The 24123-nt window shown below is 42.0% G+C and overlaps 2 protein-coding genes across 10 annotated transcripts in view; one reads left to right on the top strand and one right to left on the bottom strand.

The window, feature by feature from the left end:
• The window catches only part of col4a6 (collagen, type IV, alpha 6), a 350543-nt gene extending 327259 nt beyond the window's left edge, over nt 1-23284 (top strand). For 4 of the 5 annotated variants that reach the window (XM_069892746.1, XM_069892748.1, XM_069892749.1 and 1 more), the window contains 8 exons: nt 717-833; nt 3162-3323; nt 4560-4658; nt 5961-6107; nt 11238-11354; nt 14333-14524; nt 16011-16297; nt 19796-23284. In XM_069892746.1, the coding sequence (XP_069748847.1) occupies nt 717-833; nt 3162-3323; nt 4560-4658; nt 5961-6107; nt 11238-11354; nt 14333-14524; nt 16011-16297; nt 19796-20056 (1382 nt within the window). In that variant the 3' untranslated portion in view covers nt 20057-23284. Of the gene's footprint in view, nt 1-716; nt 834-987; nt 1064-3161; nt 3324-4559; nt 4659-5960; nt 6108-11237; nt 11355-14332; nt 14525-16010; nt 16298-19795 lie in introns of those variants that run through there. The other variant, XM_069892750.1, reaches the window with a different exon arrangement.
• LOC138740299 (ectodysplasin-A-like) overlaps nt 1-24123 on the bottom strand; it is a 126736-nt gene that overhangs the window by 15548 nt on the left and 87065 nt on the right. The window lies entirely within an intron of this gene.

Raw genomic sequence — 24123 nt, 5'->3', positions numbered from 1 at the left:
CAAATTAAACCACTGTTTGGCCCATTGAAATCACTTGTGAAGGTATTTGGTATGTTTGGTTTCATCAAGGGTGACACCCAAGATTTTGTATGATTTTTAACCTGGTTTTCACTTCCTGGTGATACGCATGGTTTTGCATTTGGAAGGATTGAACTACATTCCCCATTTTGTGTCCATTCTACCATGCTATCATCTTTTTGGAGATTATGACAGCATTAAAAAGAGTTGGATTACACGTATCAGAAAGTAAACTGAGATTCCCTGACAGGACAGTGGGATTCCTGTGTTATTGGTCATTCAGATCCTTGGGTCAAAACAGGAAATTCATTCCACTCAGGGACAATAGGAGAGGAAGGTGCTGGCTTACAGAAATACAGAGAATGAAAACTGCAAGTTTGGCTGCTTGACAGTTCAGACAAAATATCACCTGCTCTGCAGTTGTCATTCTGCCATAGGCCTCTTTCCCACTCGATGCGTGTGTATGACGTCACTTTGTAGGGCAGCACAACGGCACTAGTTGCCCCACCTCCATCGGCTCCAGAGAATGCTAACGAGGTGCCGCTCTTCATAAAAGTGGTGCAGGAGCGGCCTTTTAGGGCTGCTTCGTAAAATGGCAAGTTCAGATTTTTGTCCACAGATGGAGCCGGCCTCAAAGAGGAGGCACTGGCATAAAAACACCTCTTGATTGACTCAGTGGTTATTTCCTGTTTCTATAGGACGCGCTGGTCCTTTGGGGCTTCCAGGGAAGCCAGGAACTCCGGGTGTTACTGTTCCTTCAGACGTTCCTGGGAGGCCAGGTGATACTGGTCCACCTGGATTCGATGGTGAAGCAGGCAAGGTTATATTTTGTCACAAAATCTCTTCCAATCACAATGCCTCAGCATTAATTAGTGTTTTTTGTGACTTAGTGTTTGACTCACCTTTTAGTCTCATTAGAATTTGAAAGTAAAAATTAAAATTTGCTTTGAGTTATGTTTTAAAAAGTAGATTAAAAGATGAAGAGGCAGGCTTATTGATGCCCAATTTGAGCAAGCAAGCAAGACTGAGAAATATCAACCTGAAGTTAAGTTGGGCTATTTTCTGCATCTTTGATGCTCTTTAAAGATAGACAATCAGTAGCTTTGATCTGTAATTCTTCCTGTGTAGCTACACAGTCAGGATTTTACAGCAGGCAAACAGACCCTTCACCATATCTGATCCATGCCAGCAAAGTTGTCAACCTAAGCTTGTCCCATTTGCCTCATATCCCTCAAAACCTTTCCTATCCAATGTGCTTGACAAAAGATTTTTGAACTTTTCAATTGTACCTGCCTCGACCACTGCCTTCAGCATTTGCAACTCGTGCTCCCTAACACCAACATTTCACTCTTCCATCACTACTCCCCAACGTGACCACTCCATTGTACACCCCACTCTGGATTTTCCTTTGGTGAGCATGCACAAACCCAATATCATTTCCATTGGTGCCTAGTTTACTCTGCCAGGAGCACACAATAATTGGGTTGCCTATTCATACCCTCCAATTCATTGCTGACCCCTTGAGGTCAGTATTACTGACGTACAGTGATCCAGGAGGAGACCATTTGGTCTATGCTTACTCCCAAGACATCAATCCTCCCATTTCCATTCCTCCTCCTCTCATTTCCAGCCCTACAAATGCCTTTCTTTTCAAATGTTGAAAGACATGGACATCTACTCCTATGTCTCATGGTCTTCTGAATTTTGTGCAATCTGTCTCCATAATGGGTAAATTACAGGAGCCAATTAGCCTACCAGCTCATCTAAGGAATAGAAAAATAAACCAGAGCACCTGAGAGAAATCCATAGGGTCAAGAGGCTGCGTCCATGCCGTCCCTTTCCCCTACAACATAAGAGTATAAGAAATAGGAGCAGGGGTAGGCTATCCAGCCATCAGGCCTGCGCTGCCATTCAATGAGATCATGGCTAATTTGATGGTTGGCCCATCTCCACCTAAGTGCCTTTTCCCCATATCCCTTAAAAAAAAATCTGTAAAAATCTATCCAATCTTGTCTTAAATATATTTACTGAGGTCTCCTCCACTGCATTAATGAGCAGCAAATTCTACAGATTCACTACCCTTTGCAGTACTTCCTCCTCTCTGTCCTAAATCTAATACCTTGCATCTTGAGACTATGTTCTATTCTTCCCCACCAATGGAAACAACTTAATAACCTCGATTTTATCTATGCCTTTCATAACTTTGCCTTTGTTTCTTGACTCATTCTCCATTCCCTCTTCTAGCACACGTGCCTTCTTAAATGTAATGTCTAAGCATGTGTCTCTTTCAAATGATCAGATGACTAGAACAGAAAACATTGGCCAATCAGTGGATAGTTCCTAAAAAAAATCTGAGAAGCTTTTACTGCATTAGGAACAAGAAAAATACTCAAATTACTTTTAATTTGATAAACATTAAAGACTTTTTAAAAAAATCATCAGTAGATAATACAGAGGGCTTTCTTGCTACCGCACACTCCAGTATCATCTGAAACTAGCAAGAACTAGAGGACATGGGTTAAGGGTGAAAGATGAAATGTTAAAAGAGAAAATTTGGGGAAACGTCTTCAATGAGTGGTGAGAGTGTTGAACACGTTGCCATCTGAACTGTTGAATGCAGATTCAATTTTGGCATTAAAAATAAAAATTCTGATAGGTATATGGATGTGAGAGGTATGGTTGCCTGTGGTCTGGGGAAGCCATTGGGGCAGGGCAGAATAATAGTTCAGCACAAACTAGATGAGCCAAAGGGCCTATTTCTGTTCCTTAATGTTCCATAGTTCATTTCCCCCCAGATTAAACTGACATGTTTGGGGCATTTACAGGATTAGTGCATTGATCTCTCTCACCAAGTCCCAGATGACACCATTTTAAAGCTTTGCCTACATTTCTGCCTTCAAATACCTTGACCTTGGAAACTTCTTTGACCATATTTGAGGACCCAATGGTCAGCACAAAACCTTGAGCCAAAGGGCTCCTACACTGTTAGGATGATTTATGCCACATCATTGACATAACAATTACATGAAGAATTAAAAATTATATCTGAAAAAACTTGCTCGCTGCAGTTATCTGTCATGTATAGGGAATGCTAAATCATGTATGCAAATTAAGATTTGTGCTTTTTTTCTTATATTTTATAGGTCGCCCGGGCCCTCCTGGTCCTCCAGGGTCTCCTGGTTTCAGGTATGAACGAGGGGATCCCGGAGACCCCGGGTTTCCAGGAAGCCCGGGACCAGTGGGGATGCGTGGAAGCAGTGGACCTCCAGGAAATCAAGGGTTTCCAGGTCCCCCAGGGCCAAAGGGTAAGCATTGAAGTGCAACTTTATTCCTCTGTCCATTTAACATTCCTAGTTCCACTTGACACTTTAGTATCCATTGAAGATTAAATGTTTACATATTTCACTTGGCTCTCGACTTGTGACCTTACTTCATTGTGTGTAATTCTGGTAATTCAGGAAGCATGTGGAGGCTTTGGAAAGGATTTACCAGAAGGTTGCCTAGGTTAGAGGGTATGAGTTTTGAGGAGAGGTTGGAAAAGCTTGGGTTGTTTCCTTTGGAGTATTGGAGGCAGAGGGGGGAAAAAGTCAAGTTAAAGTGATGGTGGGGGTGGGGAAGGAGATGTGCAAGGCAATTTTTTTTTTAAAACATTGAGTCACAGGTACCTGGAACTGGCTCCCAGGAGGAGTGGTGGAAGCAGACACAATAATAACATGATCAACACATGAAGCAGGAGGGAAATAGAGGGATGTGGGCCATGTGTTGGCAAAAGAGATATATAATTTAATTTGGCATCATGTATGGTGGAGACATCATATACTGAAGGACCTCTTCCCGCTCTATTCTGTGTTCCATGTTCATCAATGACCATCAACCTCAAGGATTTTTATAAATCCTTCTCCCTTTCAGAGCATGAGAGAATGGATGCAGATAGTTACCGCTCGAGACATACTGAAAATATCTTTTGGTATCATATAATATTGAGAGAAGGAATTAATTTATTTTGAGTGGCTGCATACTGTAACTGTATTTTCATTTTTTTTTAAATTGTAAACCAATCCTAGATTGATCAAGAAATGTTTTGATGGATATACTTATTGATGATGCTTTCTAATCATGAAACAGGGCAGGACTTGCTCATTAATGGCAGGGCCCTAAAGAATATTATGGAAGAGGAAACAGATATGTGGGGTAGATTTGCTCTTTAAAGATGGCAGCAGAGGTAGCCAGACTGTAATCTGGACCTAAACTCTCTATCGTGGTCAAATGAAGATGATTGGAAATAATCCAGCATAACCAATTTCAGAGTTCTACTTTTTAATTTCCTTCCCTTCCTTCTGAAGGTTTCACTGCAGGAGCTCAGTTCCTGCCCTCCCAGTGTTGTTGGTTCCAATGTGAACCACAAATTCTGATGCTCTTTCCCTGCCCTGCATAAAATGCCACATAATCTAATGATGTTCTTTACCCTGGCATATGGATATGATAAGTAGTATCAATAAATCCACTTTAAAATACAAGGTAATAAAAATCATTTGTTTTAGGTCAAAGGGCAGAATCAGGCAGAATTGGATTTCCAGGAACAGATGGTCCTTCTGGTGATCCAGGTTTCCAAGGACGGAGGGGGGATCCCGGCCATAAAGGTAAATATATAATCGCTCAGTTCTTTTCTCGCTGGAAATGGCTCCCTGTATCAGCAAAGTTTCAAAAAGCACCAGAAATTCAGTACTTCAGTGAGCCAACATTCTGTTCCATTTCAGAATAAATTACAAATTGATATTAATTGATTGCAGCTCAATATTAGCTCAAGAGGATAAAAGTGCAAACCGTAAGTACAGTACAACTTCAATTATCCAAAATGGTCAGGACCGGGCCCATTTTGGATAAATGGTTTTTTTGGAGAACCGGTCATTTTTTTAAAAACAGCCCAGTAGTAACAGCAAATCACTTGTAACAGTGTTTATACCACATCAAACAAGTGGAATAATGTTTATTTCTCACCAAAAAGAAAATGCTGTCCATCGCTGATCACCCACACCTCCCCATTGAGGCCCCACTCGTGCCGGGAGCCCAACGTCCCCGGTCAGTTCGGCTCTGAAAGTTCTTTTGGATAAATGAGGATTTTGGAGAATCTGATGTTGCATTTTGTTGTCCTGTGTATTGGCACAGTAATACAACCCGACAGAATGCTCTTCACGGTATGCCTGTAGAAATTTACAACTTTTTAGTGACATACCAAATCTCAAAGGTTACGGAGAGAAGGCGGGGACGGGGTAATGAACTTTAAGATCAGCCATGATCTCGTTGAATGGCGGAGCAGGCTCAAAGGGTCAAATGACCTACTCTTGCTCCTATCTTCTATGTTTCTATGTTTCAAATTGATAAAGAAATATCACCATGGTGGGCCATCTTTATGATTGTATCAACATGATGGCTCCAGGATAGGTCTTCAGAGATGTTAACATCCAGGAATTTGAAGTTCCTTATCTTCTCCACTGTTGACCCCCTCAATGAGGTCTGGTTTGTGTTCTCCTGGTTTCCCCTTCCTGAAGTCCACAGTCAGTTCCTTAGATATGCTGACGTTGAGTGCAAGGTTGTTGTTGCGACACCACTCAACGAGCTGATTGATCTCGCTCCTGTAATGAGGATGCCAAGTTCGCTATTGAGGACTAAGGTCAAGAGAAACTTCATCACTCAGGAGGTTATGAATCCTTTGATGATCTGGGGTATTGTGAATGTTCACTTGATAAGCAGACATTTGGGTGCTGAGGGAACTGAGCTTCCACAGGAAACCAATGTTGCTGTGGTTCAGCTGGGATCTCAATGAATAGAAGAACCAATTGGCTCTTCCTGTTCCAATATGGTACGTTAATGCTCTGCTTTAATGTTTTTTTTTAATCTATTATTCTCATTCCTTATGTAGTCAATTACTGTTTTCCATATAGGCTATCCAGGACCAAAGGGCTTCCAAGGGCAACCAACACCAATTAGAAACATTCCCACGGAGCCCGGTTCTGTAGGCCTACCAGGTTATGATGGACCACCAGGTCCTCTGGGAGACCAAGGTCGCCCTGGTTATGAAGGATTTCCAGGTATGTGAGTCTAGTAAGTAGTAATCAATGCTAACTTTATCTTGTATTTGGTAAAGTTGTTTTTAGATCAGAATTATACAACATAGAAACAGGTCCCTATGTACATGCTAACCTTTTTGACAATACACTCATCTGTTTTGTCCATTAGGTTGGTATCCTTCTGTACCTTGCTTATTTAAGTGACTTTCTGAATGTCTCTGAAGCATTATGATTCCATTTGATTCCAGCACTTCCTCTGGTATTGTGGTCCAGATATTCAACCCCTCTCTGTCTAAAAACCCTTCACATTCCCTATAAATCTCCTTCATCTCAGTGTGAACCTATGCCCTCTTTTGTAATAATCCGTACCATATAAAAGTACTCTGACCATCTACCCTTTCTAAGTCTTTTCCAATATTAAACACCTCTGTTCTGCAGCCTCCTTTGCGCCTAATCAATTCTCGCCATCTCCCATAACTGAAGTCCACCAATCCAGGCAATATCCTGCTTAACGTCCACTGCACGCTCCCCAGCCAAAAATAATCTTTTCTACTCATGTGATCAGAACTGTACATAATACTCCAAGTGAAAACTAAGCAGTCTTTGTAAAGTTGCAACATGAGACTCAAACTTTTATATACCTATATCCCACACTATGGCATGAAAACCGACCCTTTAGCCCTTCTAGTCTGTAGCACACTATTATTCTGCCCAGTCTCAGTGATCTGTACCTGGACTATATCCACCAATACCTCCTCCCATCCATGTACTTGTCCAATATTTTCTTAAATGTCATAATTGAGCCTGCATTCACAAATTAAGCTAGTAGCTCATTCTACACTCCCACCACTCTGCGCGAAAAAGTTCCCCTTAATGTTCCCACCAAACCATGTCCTCTAGTTCTAACCTCAGTGGGGAAAAAACCTGCTTGAATTCACTTCATCTAAACCCATCAACATTTTGTATACCTTTATCAGATCTCTCCACATTCTTCTACATTACAGAGAATAAAGACTTAATCATTTTAACCTTTCCCTGCAACTAAGTTCCTTTCTGCACTCTTTCAATCTGATGGATATCTATCCTGTAGGTCTTGTATAGGTAAATATAGATCATGCCTTCTTCACCTCCCTATCAATCTCTGTTGTGACATGCAGAGAACTATGGCTTTGAACCCCAAGGGTCTCTGCTCATCAACGTTCCTTAGTGCCCAACCATTTACTCTACATCTCCTACTCCTATTTGACTACCAGAATGCATCACCGTGAACTATAGAGATTGAGTTTCATCTGACAGCCATTTGCCCAACATTCTATTTGATCTATATCCTGCTGTGTCTTTATTTGGTGTCACAAATACCAAGGATGCCAGCACTGATCTCCTTGCCATAAAGTAGCAACAGAATTAGTCAGAAAATCATCCTTCCATCATCACTTCCTGTTTCCTTTCCCCAAGCCAGTTTTGGACCCAATTAGCCAGCTCACCTAGGGTCCCTTTGTTGCAACCTTTTGGTCCAGTGTTCCAGGTGGGTCCTTGTGAAATGTCATCATAAAACATGGATAGACAATATCTACCACCCTGCCTTCGTGAATCATAAATACCTCCTCCAAAGACTCAAATCAAATTATTGAGGATTTCCCCATCTAATGGCATACTGCTTATCCCGGATCAGCTCGTACTGTTCTAAATATGCACAATTCCTAACACTCAAGACTTGTTGACTGGTTTATCTCGGTTTCCCTTCTTAAATAAAAGAATAACAGTAGCTATCCTCCAGCATTCTGGCACCTAACCTGCGGTTAACAAAGATGCAAAAAAAAATCTCAATCAGGGCTCCAGACATCTCTTTCTTGCATCCCATAGCAACCTGGGATAAACAATTCTTACTAAACCCTGTAGATTTATCAACCCTTTTGCATCATATATTCAATACTTTGTCCTTCTTAATACAGACTTGCTCCAGATAATCCATATGCCCTTCCCCGAACTCACCATTTTCCTCATCCTTGATGAATAATTTTTTTAAAAGTATTAATTTGAGGACCTCACCCACATATATTAGATTGGCTACTTTCTTGTTCTTTATAGAATTCTAGGGATTCTCTATAATCTTATTGGCCAGATGGTATTGTGTCAAGAAAAGATTGATGGGCTTGAAAAAAATCAAGGCTGGACCTGTGTTAGCAACAAACAGTTGGCTTTATTACACACAGGAGAATTCACAAAAGGGCACACACTCACACAGACTAATGTACACATCATATAGGCATGGTATACCAAGAATTAAGGGTTTAAATTCTTCAGAACCCTCATGCATGGTATACCACTTAACTAATGAGTATATACACATGAACCTGATCTCCAGTTCCGCCACTGCTTGGGATCCAGGGGAGACCCATTGAGTTGGCTCTCCAGAGCTGTCCTTAATTCTTTGGCTTGGCTTCGCGGACGAAGATTTATGGAGGGGGTAAAAAAGTCCACGTCAGCTGCAGGCTCGTTTGTGGCTGACAAGTCCGATGCGGGACAGGCAGACACGATTGCAGCGGTTGCAGGGGAAAATTGGTTGGTTGGGGTTGGGTGTTGGGTTTTTCCTCCTTTGCCTTTTGTCAGTGAGGTGGGCTCTGCAGTCTTCTTCAAAGGAGGTTGCTGCCCGCTGAACTGTGAGGCGCCAAGATGCACGGTTTGAGGCGTTATCAGCCCACTGGCGGTGGTCAATGTGGCAGGCACCAAGAGATTTCTTTAGGCAGTCCTTGTACCTTTTCTTTGGTGCACCTCTGTCACGGTGGCCAGTGGAGAGCTCGCCATATAACACGATCTTGGGAAGGCGATGGTCCTCCATTCTGGAGACGTGACCCATCCAGCGCAGCTGGATCTTCAGCAGCGTGGACTCGATGCTGTCGACCTCTGCCATCTCGAGTACTTCGACGTTAGGGATGTAAGCGCTCCAATGGATGTTGAGGATGGAGCGGAGACAACGCTGGTGGAAGCGTTCTAGGAGCCGTAGGTGGTGCCGGTAGAGGACCCATGATTCGGAGCCGAACAGGAGTGTGGGTATGACAACGGCTCTGTATACGCTTATCTTTGTGAGGTTTTTCAGTTGGTTGTTTTTCCAGACTCTTTTGTGTCCTTAATTCACAGCTAACATAAACACAGCAATTTTGTGGCCACTCTCAGTCATGGTTGACCATGGGTACTGCACCTCTGGTAGTCACAGAAGTGAAGCTGGAGAGGCCTCTCCTGGGTGCAAGCCAAGGCAGTGTTGATATGGAGATTCATCTGTTGCTCATGCAGTCAGACCCCCCTCTCCATGCTAAAGACAGGTCCAAAGGAACAACAATAGTCAATACAGTTTGGTGCCAGCAGCATCGCTGGAGATGCCGTGCCAGTGCTGGCCACAGCATTCAGCCACCTTCAGGACTCCAACTCTGGATTTTCCACCCCCCCCCACCCCCCACACCACCTTGGGATTTACTATCAAACCCTTTCCCGTGACCGGGTACAGCCACAAGGCATCAGAGGTTTGAAAATTTGAGTTTTCCCTTTCCGAGATGAGTTACTATCCATGGTTAACAAGCCCCATCTACCCAGAGCAATTAGTTTCAAGGCACCAGTGGCCTGCTTTTGCCCCTTCTCCTGTCAGTGAGAACAGCTTTGCATGGCTTACAGTAAGAACTATGCAACACATGAAGGTCAGAAGTTGGACTTGGTTCTCAGAGGCTGTATGAACCGCAAGGCATGAAGTGAATTTGTGTAGCAGTGGGAGCTCATCTCCATGACCACCCTTCAGCTATGACAACATTTAGAGCCATACACAGCAAAAAATATACAAATAACTACACATCGGGCGTGAATAGATTACAACTAAACATTCTCAACTCCCGATTGGGAATACGAGGGTAAAGCACAATACCATCAGCTCTTTCTCCAGCAGGCAGTGCACACTAACAAACAGCATCTTAATTACAACTAACAAATACATCAAATGAACCTGGTCTCCACATTTGCCCATGGCTCAGGATCCAGGACGGGCCCATTGCATTTGGCCCTCCAGATCTGCCCGTGGCCTACAGTCTGGGGTTCATTGATGGTCTCAATGCAGCAGCGACAGAGAGAGAGAGCTGCAGAGACTCCACGCACTCGGCTTTGTCAATGCAAGATCCATCCACTTGACCCGTGAGGACCAATCGTACATCAGTCTTACCTATAGGCAGATCTAACCCTTGATTGGCAGGTATGGGGACTTCCAACTAGGTTCCAGCCAGAGGTCACATGACTCTCCACAATCCCTCCAGATTCCAGACAGAGAAGCCAAGTTATCCTCAAAATCCACACTCCCAAAAGGTTCCAGACAAAGAGGCCACTTGACCCAACACAGGTTGTGTTGATTAGTAATTCACCCCAAAGAGTTTAACAGTTGTGAAATCCAAGGTAAATACGAATTAGAATGAGTATTGCTGTGGGAATGCGGTTCTGATTTCATTCATCCCACACAATTCCAACGGTTCCATACAGAGACTGTTTTCAGTTGTCAAAGTAGGTGGGCAGTACAATAGAAAGTAACCACTTTCCATTCTTAAATAGCATGAGAATTTCATGCATTTGCCATCTGTTATGGAGCGTGCATTTCCGAAAGCATGTGTGACATTTCGAAAACCAATTTCCCTGTTGCTATTGTGCTGGGTCATTTTGCCAATGGGAAACCACAGGGAGATGGATTTTTAAAAAATACATAGCTACAGTTTTAACATCAGTTCTGCTACTAAGCCAATATTTCCTCACTTGCATGAAAACATTTTTTTGTTCCAAATTACCCATCCTTGTACATCACTATCCACTAGCACATTACAAACTAAAACATAAATCTGCTTGCGATGAGCTGGCACTAGAAAGTCTGCAGACGCTGTGATTGTAATTAATGCAGATCCTACAACGTGCATAGGAAGCAAAAATACATAACCACCATTTCTGGGCCCAGTCCCCATCGTTATCTAAGGGTCTTGTACTGGGTTGAAAGGAAAATCAGTAAAATTTTGAAGTCACCTTGAGACAATTGTCTGATACGGTGTTCTGACTCCCTTTGAAAGCTCGAAGTGGGAGCACCATTGGAGTTATATAAATAACAAGTTTTCTCTTTCGTCCTATATATCCCAGGTCCCAAAGGTCACCCAGGGAAACTGGGCAGGGTGGGGCCAAATGGTTTTCCTGGCCCTTCAGGTCCCTTGGGAGATCCAGGTCCAAAAGGATATCAAGGATTGCCCGGGTTACAGGGTAAGTAGAATGCACAGACCATCAAAAGAACTGTTCTTAAAAGAGCACCCCTCAACTTAATTTGACTCAGTTATTGCAGCCAATGGTTGAATTGAATCGCTTTAAGGAGGCAAGATAATAAATACTGGACATTCTTCTCATTATCATAGAGCTTTCTCTTAACTGTGATTGTAGACAGTAGTGTTCCTGAGAAACCGTTTGTAAACCAAAAATTCATAAAGCAAAGACCCATTGACTACTATTGGAGGCAATTTTCATAAAAGTGAAACTCATTATAATTTCTTCATAAAAGCAAACACTGGTTTCTTTGTGTAAGCAATTTTTTGTTATTCGACACACACACACTCACACACTTTCACAATGTCGTATCTGTTAGAACATTATTGTACCCAGTGGCATTAACCATTTATAGCATTATTGCTCACCAGAGTTACTCCCCCTGTTTGAGGGGGCTTCTCTGCCAAACCTAGCCCCTTAGCGTCTGGCAGTGGATGGATCCTAGACTGTGGTCCTTCATCACTGAGCTCTTGCATTCGCTGTGTCATTTCACTGCATCCTAGAACATGTTGGTCCTAATAATTGAGTGGCCTAGAAATTCTTCAACAATGGAAAAGCCACTTTTTAAAGCTTGTGGTCAGTGCATACGACATCTTTGGTGCAAGTGCTCACCACTGCAGAGCTCTGGTGTGACTGATGCTCAAGGCATGATTAGAGGGGATACTTCACATTTAAGGCACAAAGGTAGAGTGCAGGGGGAAAAAAAACATTTACATTCATTGGGGGCAGGGTCATGATGAAGAAGAAAGATCTGAGAAAGGTAGAGAGAGCATCAGAACACGGTGTGTGGTTGAATCATTGGTGAAAGGGAGGCAGCAAAGTTCATATTCAATTCCTTCAAGCATGGGGGTCAGCTCATGATTGGGTGGTTGAAGGAGTGGTGAAACAAATTTTGTGATACAGTACAGTTGGGGAGAGGTGGATGATGTCATGGGCGTGGGTGTTCTTTGGAGATCTACATCTAGGAGACTCCATCAACACAAATCTGAAACAAAAACAGGAGGATCTGGAGACATTCAGCTAGTCAGGCAACATCCCTTGAGAGAAGAAAATAATATTTTTGGTCAGTGATGTGCATCTGAAGGCAAGTGTAAGCTGACCAGTAGGTAGTGTTTTCCCTCTTACCTTGAGGGGCGCCGGGTGACTCCGCCTTGCAGCAGGCAAAGGTAATATTCTGGAATATTACATGTTCTAGGCTACTAATGACAATGAAGGAATCTTGAATAACTACAGATTCAAGGCAATTTGGTTTTCCTTCTTTGACCAACTGACAAGCAAAGCTGAGAAGGGGAACGTAGACTGCATAAGTTGTGCCAAAACTTGTCCCCGTCGATCTACAGTGATCGGCAATCTACTGAAAAGTGTTTTTGTTGAAAAGTACCAGCTTCTCCCTGGAACTGAAGTTCCTCATTATTATTTCTCTATAAATCTCCTCTGCAGTGCCAAGAAAATCTTCCAAGATAGCCTCCTATATGCTGACACTATCCAGATCATGTAGCCCTTCTCTTTCAGATTTTTCCCACAGCCTCATTCATCTCAGTCATTGTAAACGGATGCATCCTTACAAAACCTTTTGCAACATCTGCAGTGTTTCAATGGTAACCTTTTGACAATTCTCGATCTCCAACATATCACAATTGCAACAGGCCGAAAATGAAGAGAGAGGTCATGTGTAGGCATATGTGCAGTTTAAATTGGCCTCATGATTGGCACAGATATGATGGGTCCAAATGCCCATAACTTTTGATGCTCTGGCTAATCAATGACTGAAATACAACTCTGCCCTAAATACACTTAATGATCTGGCCTATAGGATGCCATAGGTACTCTGTGGTTAGTGAGGTATGACTCAAGATGGTATGCGAGTAGAAAATAAAAGTTGAGAATTACTATCCTAGATTCTTCCACCATGGCAAACAATCTTTCTACATCTACACTGTTCATACCTTCCAACATTTGGAATGTTTCAATGAGATTTCCCCCCATTCTCCTAAATTCCAATGAGTCCAGGCCAAGAGCTGGACTCATATGAGAAGCCTTTCATTCCTGGAAACATCCTTGTAAACCTTCTCTGAATTCTCTCCAACACCAGCACATCCTTTCTTAAATGGGGAACCCAAACTGCTCGCAATACTCCAATTGAGGTCTCACCACAGTGCCTTGTAAAAACTCAACAGCAAATCCCAGCTCTTCTATTCCTCTTGAAATCGATAATATTCCTGTAAACGCCTTGGCAAATTTTACAATATTAAAGATTCCTGTGTGCAATTTTGGGGTTGCTAAAAATTTAACAAATTCAATGGATTTGTGAAGGCTTAGCATATTTTCCTTGCCTTTTTTGTACTTTATGTCTTTGCATATGGAATCGTCAAGACCACGTGGTCATCTGCAATGTTGATTGAAGGACTGGTGTTAGTGAACCCAGGGTTCTCTCGCTGTATAATACCACTTACCCTTCTTTCTGACAAATTTCATCATTGTTTAGGAGAATAATCTCAGGACATCCAAAAGCCTTTTTATTGTCAATGAACTAGTTTTAAAGTGGAGTCGCTGTTGCAATTTTAAACATATAGCAGTCACACATCATAATAATCAGGTGATCAGGGTGTTAATGTTCACTGAAGGATGACTGGAGTTGTGCAGTTATGTCAACCATCTTTTTCAATCCATGCAAGAGAGTCACAACACAAAACAAGGTGTCAAGTTTGGAGTTGGAAGCCTTTCCTTATAACAGAGTCCCACCATCAAGGCTCAGCAGGAATTCAGGGTGACGTTGCGTAGAGTGAATTATGACATTTGAGATCTGCACGTTTATGCCAAGTTCCCATAAACTTAAATTCAAAACTGAAAAAAAATTATGGGTTTACAATGCTTTGATATTTCCCAGAACTTTGTTTCCTCATTATTTCTTCCTTTTGGAGGTTCTCCTGGGAAGCCGGGTTTGGCAGGTCGGCCAGGAAACTCTGGTCGCAGTGTGAGCGTTGGCTACACGCTGGTAAAGCACAGCCAGTCAGACATTGTGCCGCCCTGCCCACTGGGGATGAACAGATTGTGGGATGGCTACAGCTTGCTCTACGTGGAGGGACAAGAGAAGGCACACAACCAGGATTTGGGTAAGAATACAGTCAACTATGCTCAGAATAATAGGTGGAGTCACATCAACATCATGACACAGTGTGTCCGACTTTAAAGGGAAAGTGCAAAAGTTGCACTTCATATCTATCAAAATCACTACAAATACAAAGTGCTTTGACTGTACCTGTAAGTATTTGAAATCCCTCCATCTATTGGTCAATTGGGAGAAATTCCCTCTTAAAGCACATTACAAGTAAACATCAATTGGAGTGTCATAAAGGTTTTATTGAAAAGTTTTAGTTTTAACTAATTTTAAAGTGGGCCATTTTATTGATCCCTCTCCAAAGGAAAAACTGGGCGTTCTCTTGCTGACATTTTAGCAAAGTCAGTGAATTTTCCCATCATATATCAGGATTAGGGCTGTCAATTGTTTACTCACAGTTACAATACCATCTGGGTGTTGCAATTAGGCTTAGGCGATCCGTGTGCTTCCATTCCTGACACACGCAAGAGTGTGTGCATCACTGCAAAGACTGCAGTGCCGACAATTCTGGCCAAGCCTTACCCCGGATGAGACTGTAACAGTGACTTTTTGGGGAAGGTAACAAGTGGCAGCCGATCCCCCATGTTGTCTTCAGCTCGGGTCAGCACCTTCACTGGAGTAACATAGAAGATAGGAGCAGGAGTAGGTCATTCGACCCTTCGAGCCTGCTCCGCCATTCAACGAGATCATGGCTGATCTTAAAGTTCAGTACCCCATCCCCACCTTCTCTCCGTAACCTTTAATACCCTTATACTGATCGGGTTCTTCATATATCAGCAGAAAGATCATATGTATTAGTGGGAAGGAATCCGTTTTATCCTGAAGGTCAGTGAGTGCAGCATTGTGTACTCGTGGTTAAACTAAGCTTTTACGTTTATTTGTCACAGACTATCGAGCACAGTGAGAAGGGGTCTTAAACGGGCGTGCAAAGAGCACAAATTGCTTGGCGTCAGATTACAATGAAAAGGAAGACCAATTAAAACCAAGGAACAGCAGCCTGGGAGCACAGTGATGGGGGTTATTCAGGAGCCTGATGGCTGCAGGGAAGAAACAGTCTCTCAGCCAGTTGGTGTGTGCTTTTCCCCCTTCTCTCCGATGGGAGGGACGAGAGAGCATGCCCAGGGTGCGGTGGGTCTTTCAGTATGTTGGCTGTCTTTCTGAGTCAGCAGATGTACTGTAGATGGAATCAATGGAGGAGAGAAAAGCGTTTCTTAAATTATGTTCTGAACTGCATTTGCTACCTTCTGCATTTGATCTTAGCCAAAAGGCCGAGAAGCGATCATTTGACCCTTCTGTAGATTCCTCCGTAGTTGTTATGTTATGTACCTCTGCGGTTGCATCAATTAAGAGAGTTTCAGTGTGTCTGTGTACTTGTGTATCAGACAATAAACTCTCACACTTATGTTCTTGTTGTATAGATCCAGATTCTGCTAAAGACATTTGGAATGTTTCTAAAATCTCCTGTTTTCACTATTCTTCAGGAATGGCTGGTTCATGTTTGCCTCGCTTCACCACGATGCCCTTCCTATACTGCAATATTGATGAGGTTTGCCACTACGCAAACAGGAACGACAAGTCCTATTGGCTTTCCACTACTGCCCCCATCCCCATGATGCCTGTCTCGAACCGGCAGATCCAACGCTACATCAGCCGGTGCTCTGTCTGTGAAGTGCCATCTCAGGCTATCGCGGTGCACAGCCAAGACATAACAATCCCTCAGTGCCCTGACGGTTGGCGGAGTCTCTGGATAGGCTACTCTTTCCTTATGGTTAGTGAACGTTTCAGCAGATCTTTTGTTTTATATTTTTACATGCAGCTGGGTAACAGGCCCTTCCAGTCCAAGAATCCATGATGCCCAAATACCCTAATTAACGAACAGCCCCCCGGTTTTGAAAGTTGGGACAAAACTGGAACACCCGGATGAAACCCATGCAGACACTGGTGAACATACAAATTCCTTACAGACAGCACCAGATTCAAACCCGGGTCACTTGCTCTGAAATAGCATTGAACTAATCATGGTTTTGGCACTTTGACGAGATTCGACCCAGTGGGCTGGCCAACACAAGCATAATGGATGAAGTACAGACAGACAAGATCTGTTGTGAAGAACAGAAATAAGGGTGAAAAGAAAGCCATTTATAGCTCACACGTGTTCCCGTAAAGACTTTTGCAGGCACTTTAATTATTTTGTGATTCTTTTGTCAGTTTTCTCTCTACTCATCAGGAGTCTTCAGTGTATCAATTAAGTCTCTGCATTCATATATACTGGTCGCGATGGGAAGATTTAACTGGCTAGTTTACCTTGTAAAAAGGTCTCTGTCCCCAACACTGCACCAGTTGAGATATAGTCCAGAGTCGTGTTTAACCCTTCATGAAAGCAGCTAAAACTCCACATGGACTACAAACCTAATCTGGATCTCTGTATCAGTACCTCGCTGGGCAAGATGTTCCCAGTCTGGCATCCAGAGACTCTGCAGTGTGGAAACAGTCACCTCGTCCTTTCCAGATCTACGCTGATCTTAAATTTTTCTTTTATTATTGAAACTGAGGGCTCAGAATCAAAGTGCAAGAAAGAAAGGCAGTCAAAATGAAATAGGTTAGGATGCAAATCAGGGAAAAAGTGGATGAAGGAGGTGATGTTCAGAAATGTGGCAAAATCATATCTGTAAAGTTATAGTAGTAAATTTAGACCAATGGTTTTCAAACTTGCCTCCATAGACTGACACTCCACTTTAAGTAATCCCTATGCCATAAGTGCTCTGTGATTGGTAAGGGATTGCTTAAGGTGGGATGTGAGTGGGAAGGGAAGGTTGACATTCACTGCTCTAGACCCAATTGTTACTGAAATATTTTGATTGGGAAAAACTGTTATTGGCCCATTTCCTATGGAGTTATGAAACCGTGCAAATAACGAGTCAGTGCGGTACGATTAAAACAGTGGTTTTCACACTTTTTCTTTCCACCTACATAGCGCCTTAAGCAATCCCTTACTAATCACAGAGCACTGATGGTGTCGGGATTGCTCAAGGTGGAATAAGAGTTTGGGGGGCAGTTTGAAATCTACTGATTTAGACGAACAGCATGGTAACTGGCCCTTCCAGCCCCAAAATACACTACTTAAGTCCTTGTAATTAGTAGGTCAATTGATCATTTTAAACCTACTTTAGGTCAGTTGTCGATTTTAATGTATTAACAGGTGCACCTAGCACCCTTGAAATAAGCAGTTTAAGAGGGTAAAAAGCACTGAAGAGACAGCCAGCTAGCGCAGCAAGGCCATCATCACAAATCAATCAGATTTTTTTTTTTTTTTTTTTTTTTTTTTGAGCATGAAATAATGTTTAATATGTACCAAAAAGCAACTCAATTTCTGCTGACAAACTAAGATGTAAATGCAGTACCAAGCACTAGAAATTTCAAATGTTTCTTCCAGTGTCGTCTACCTCATTAATAATAGGTTTTGTCTTGGAAGTCTCTTTGATTTTTATAAACAGACATGATTTCTTGTTCTGTTATGAATGCAGGCTTTCTTTAATAAGTCCATTCCACATTTTCTTGACTTTCTGTTCTATAGATAAACATAACCACTTCCTCTTCTTTTCACTGACATCCACAGTGCTATCTGCCGACCTTTTTGCCATTTGCAACTATATCTTTGTGCAGTACACGAGAGCTCTATTGTTATCAAACTGGTGGATAACTGTCAGGATGGAGGCCAGTAACAAGTGGTGTGCCTCTGGGATCATTATTGGGTCCCTTGTTGTAATTTACATTAACGATTTGGATGATGGAGTGGTAAACTTGATAGTAAATATGCGGATGATACAAAAATAGGTGGAGTAGTAGATTGTGAAAAAGGCTTTCAGAGATTCCAGTGGGATTTGGACTACATTGAAGAGTGGGCTGAAAGATGGCAGTTGGAGTTTAATACTGAAAACTGTGAAATGCTTCATTTTGGAAAAAAAAATCAAAACCGGACATATGCAGTAAACAAGAGGCCATTGAGGAATGTAGAAGAACAGAAAGATCTAGGAATAACAGTTTATCGTTCTTTGAAGGTGGAATCTCATGTAGATAGAGTGGTGAAGAAAGCTTTTGGTATGCTGGCCTTTATAAATCAAAGCATAGAATATAGGAGTTGGGAAGTGATGTTGAGACTGTTCAAAGCCTTGGTGAGGCCAAATTTAGAATACTGTGTACAGTTCTAGTCACCAAATTACAGGAAGGATATCAATAAGGTAGAGAGGGTGCAGAGAAGATTTACTAAAATGTTACCTGGATTTCAGCATCTAGATTACAAAGAAAGATTTAGTAGATTAAGTCTTTATTCATTGGAGCATAGAAAGTTGAGGGGAGATTTGATAGAGGTATTTATATTATTAGAGGGATAGATAGAGTAGATGTGAATATCCTCTTTCCCTTGAGGGTAGGAGAGATTCAAACAAGAGGTCACGTTAAGAGTTAGGGAGCAAAAGTTGAGAAATAACATGAGAGGGAACTCCTTCACTCAGAAGTGGTGGCTGAGTGGAATTGCCTTCTGGAAGAGGTGGTCTCAGCAAAGTCAATCTTGTCAATTAAGGAAAAGTTGGATAGGTATATGGATGAGAGGAGATTGGACGGTTATAGGCAAAGTGCAGGAAGGCAGGACAAGAGGAGATCACCTAGATCGGTATGGACTAGAGGGGCCAAGATGGCCTGTTTCCGTTCTGTAATTATTATATGGTTTTATGGTAAACAGATCAACAGAGCCCCAAATGGGCAAGTAGGATGATAAAGTTTTTCAACTTGTGATGTCATGTCAGTGCCGCAAAAAAGTTTGGTTCATGGATCATTTCGTTTAACGGAACTTTGGATAAGGGGAAATGTACTGTATAAATATTTGGCAAATATTTTTGTTTTGTCAAAGGGCCCACATTGAAAGCCTGATATGCTGGTTAACATTTACTTCCTATGGGTGTGACCAGCTGAATTTCTCCAGCACTTTTGTGCATTGCACTCGACCCCAGCATCTGCAATCAGCAATCAGATTTTTCTAAGAGCCGAGTGAATCTGAAGAGATTTAGGACCATCTGCTCATTTTTAGTCACCATTTTAAGGGTTCTAGAGTTCACTGAATTTAAATTTCTGGGTATTTTTGGATTTGAATGATCTTCCTGATCATCGAGACCTCCAGATTGTGGATCCAATAACTTCACCAGACTGTAATGATGTCAAGACCAGTTATCCCACAAGCTTTTAACACCATGCATCTGAACTCTTTCCTCAGCACACAGCTGCTGGCCCAGAAGGTGGGGGCCAGTCTCTCGTGTCGCCGGGTTCCTGCCTGGAGGACTTTCGTGCCACACCCTTCATCGAGTGCAATGGTGCCCGTGGCACGTGTCACTACTTCGCCAACAAGTATAGCTTCTGGTTGACGACGGTGGAAGCAGGCCAGCAGTTCGTGGTGTCGCCGCCCTCGGAGTCGCTGAAGGCGGGCCAGCTACGAACACGCGTCAGCCGCTGCCAAGTCTGCATGAAGTTCTTGTAACCTGCTGCAGCAACTCCTGCTCAGTCAGCTGGCTCACACATGCCTTTCAGACGAACCATTGGCTAGCTTTTAACGACTTTGTATATTAGGAGATGGTTTCTAATGCGGAGTGTATAAACTAGGGGGCAACTTCATTCCTACTGCTGTGCAAATTCTTGACCCGTGTTCACCAAATCAGTATCCACATGAGCAAAGCCACAGAGTCAGCTAGCAGTGATACTCACTGGGCCTGACCTGGTCCAGCAAGTTCAGAAATGATTTCTTTTCAGTAGCACCTCCATCCAGCACGTTCCATTTCCTGTGGGCAGGAATGTGCAGAATACAAGGCCAACAGTGGCTCTCTATCAATTTCATCTTCTGGCAAAGCTGGAGAAGTGTGGGACAACTGCCCTGCGAGATCCAGCTTTGTAAACTGCATTTCAAGTCACAAGCAGAGTAGAGATGAAACGGTCATTTCATTGTTAAAGGAAGCAGGTTGTGCTCCCTGCATATTCTGCTGGTAAAATTACTGCTTTTATTGGGAGACCTTGGTGTAATTTTCATCTCAAGTTGTTTGTCTAAATAGATTTTATTTTCTGAGCATCAGTGATACATTTGAGAAGTTGCTGTGACCCCACCTCCCACCGTGGCCCAGCTCACTGGCCTGTTAATTGGAGATCGCAACGAGTGTGCTTTCTCCCAGCACCTTTGGAAGTTGCCAAGTACTTCCATTCCCTCCCCCCCCAACCACCCGAGTTCACATTGCAAGTGTGCTGCCAAACAATGGCCACAGTTTGATATCAAACATAGCACTCAGGATCGATAGTTATATACAGAAAAGTGTTAGAGAAACTGAGTGGGTCCTGCAGTGTCCAGAGATGAATACAATATATAACCAGTTTCAAGCCAGAGGCCTTCACCATGGTAGGGTTCAAGGCCAAAACTTTGGTGAGACATTTTTGCTTCCTCTAGAATCGATGTGGGACCTGTAGAGTTTCTTCAGAGCTTTAGTGTATTTACTACAATTGCAGCATCTACAGACTTTGTTTCACTCAGAATCAAGCTGGTTTGACATAAAAGCTTATTCTTCTTTATCATCTTGCTTCAGGTGACTTCTATTTTGATTGACCTCATCTTAACTATATTGCAAAGGTCTCCCTTGTAGTTAGTGGATTTAGATGCTGAATCAAGGCCCATGGACCTCTTACCTGTAGAGAGCAAGCTCATGTAGGTATGGAAGGGTTGTATATATATTATATATACACACACTGTAAATATGAAATTTAATTTTGAAAGTCATAGCCATCCAAACTAAAATCTAGTTGACTTTTTCAATATTGTTCTTTGAATTCTCACAAAATTTTAAAAAAAACTAATTTAAAAAAAACATCTGTGCCTTAATCATACAAAATGGTCCCACCATGTCAATCTGCTACAGACCCCAAATTTGTCACGATGGCCACTTTGGGTTAGAGGTGCCATGTGGCATGTTCATGGGCCAAAGGAGGAAGAGAATGGTGAAGGAATCACAGGAAGTTACACGTTTACTTAACATAAACGGTGCTCATTTTAGAGTTCATGGCTACCTCAGAAAGTGCAAGCATCGCCCCACTTTCTCACCTCTTGCCATGTTGCAATTATTAAGAATTGATAGGAACAACTACCCTGCACCTGATAGATCTGGTTCAGTAGAGCTTCTTTTGCTTTTATATCCTTAATAAAATACATCATTTATACTGCTATGCAAGATGGCTAAACTAAAAGATCACTGCAGTGCATTAATAACCAGCGCGTTGCCTTTTTCAATTTCATTTGACTAACATCATGAAGTTTTTCAGTCATTATTTCATGTTAACATAGAATACTTCACAAAAATAAAGTTTTATGCCTAGTGGTTGGCTACATTCCCAACTCCTGATTGAAACACTGATACAAACCCAGTTTCGTGCAAACCAAGCACGACACATAGGTACTACCTATTTCCACATTTTGTAAAGACATAACAGAACCCGAAGATGAAATGCACAAAGTGAAAATTGTATCTTCGAAGGGTTTACAAAGCAAATGGATTTGGTTTTGCTGCTCAAGTCACCTGGAAGGGCTCCTTCCCCCTCTCACACACCCTGAAATACAAGGCACGCAGGAGAGAGCAGATGCTGGAATCGGAAGCTAAACACAATCTGCTTCAGGAGTGGAGTCTGTTCAGCAAAATCAGTGGGCGGCTCTGGCCAGAAATGCTGACCATTCTTCCTCTCCCACTGACGCTGCTACCAGATTATGTTCAACTCCCCAAAATAGTTGCTGGGTTTTCTGTTATATACTTAAAAAGTGCGATGCTTTAATACAACTGGTTTTGAATTCTATTATCAGATGCATATCTATCACATTTAATATTACTGTAAGATCTAGTGACTAAATGTTTTACAGGTATGCAATATCAATTTGATAAGACAATGCTTGCTTCTTTATTGTTCAATATTTATAATCTACATAAGGGTTCCAACAGGAATAATTCACTGAACAGTGCAGCCAGCAATGCTGAACTTGAAGCTTTTGTCTAAAGAATTTTCTTAAGAACATGGAAGAGAGATTGTAGGCACAGCTTAGCCTTCATGAGGAGTGGTGTTTTTGAGTTGCTCGAGAGCTTTCCAAAACTAGTGACAACTCTTCATGTAATAGAAAAAAATACCTATTTTTAAACCCCCCAGTGTTTGTATTCAAAATGGTGCTATTTAAACTGTTTCGACACATTGCAGTACCCTTCCAACCCAGCTTTCTCATTGGGGGGGGATCAGGGTTCCACCTGTAATTCATTGAGCCTAATTGTGAGCCCTTGAACTCTGTCCTTTGGGAAAATTGCCCCTTTTTGCAACAACAGACCTGGCATTGGTTCCCAAGAAAGACCATACACTTCTAATTCAGATGAATTTTGTCAGTTGCACTTTTGTTTCTATCTGTAATTGATTTTTCCCCTCATTTAAACAAGACGCCAATCCCAGTTTTATCACGGTTGTTTGCCAGAGACCTGGACACAGAATTAATGCTATCAGGCATATGTCTTCAAATTGTATTGGTACCAATGACATTTTAAATTTAATCGTTTGTACCAAAAAAAAATCTCTGAAGCTGTATAAATTCAATTTATAAATCGCCAAATGTTAAATGCTAACAAGGAAGCTTTGCTTTCCCTTGGCCATTGTTGTTACAGAGATATAAACTGGCAAATAAATAAACATGTATCTGTGAAAAGGTCTCTATAGTCTCCTCTGTTCAGTAATAACAAGTTGCTCGTAAAAGAAAGAGCTTAGTTAAGTTCAGTCCAGACAAAGTAAATAAAGGACTTTATTCCAGAATAAAAATTGTCCCAAATCTGCACTAAATGACTCTCAATTTCAAACTACAAATACTACATTTCGATATTGAGGTTCTTTTCTAAGGATGCAATTAAAACACGGTGACAAAGCTACAGCTAGAAGAAAAATATTGGCATGGGTCAGTTTGATGTTGGACTTCTCTTCCTGCATCATGCGTGTTCCAACAAACATCTTATTAGCATAACAAAATGCAATGGTTGTACAGCCTTTTCTATCACAACAGGTAGATCTTGAGAGTTTTCCCATTTTTCAAACTCTCAACACACGTATCTCGAAGGAAATGTTGATTATTTGCTGCTGTCATCCTCTAGAGACATAGAATGTTACAGTACAGGCTCTTTGGCCCATCTTGTCCATGCACACCAAAATGTCTACTTAATCTAGTTCCATATATATGCCTGTGTTTTGCTCATATCTCATCCTTTCCTAAATCTTACCTATCCACATACTTGTAAGAGTAAACAAAGGATTAAATGGAATGCAAGCCAAACAAATGGATTAGATTTACCCACCTCATTAAAATCTAGGAGCAGGAGAAGGCCATCTGGCCCATCAAATCTGCTTTGCTGTTCCATAAGATCATGGCTGATATGGCCATGGACAGCTACATTTACTCACTCATTCCCCAGAACCCTTAATTCTCCTTCTATTCAAAAATCTATGTCTTAAATAGATTTAATAAAGCTGCCTTGTCTGCTTCATTGGGCAGACAAT

Source organism: Narcine bancroftii, chromosome 8 (genome assembly GCF_036971445.1).
Source record: "Narcine bancroftii isolate sNarBan1 chromosome 8, sNarBan1.hap1, whole genome shotgun sequence".
NCBI classification, from domain to species: domain Eukaryota; kingdom Metazoa; phylum Chordata; class Chondrichthyes; order Torpediniformes; family Narcinidae; genus Narcine; species Narcine bancroftii.
The sequence above is the reverse complement of the archived record's forward strand: the minus strand, read 5'-3'. Positions and strand labels throughout refer to the sequence as shown.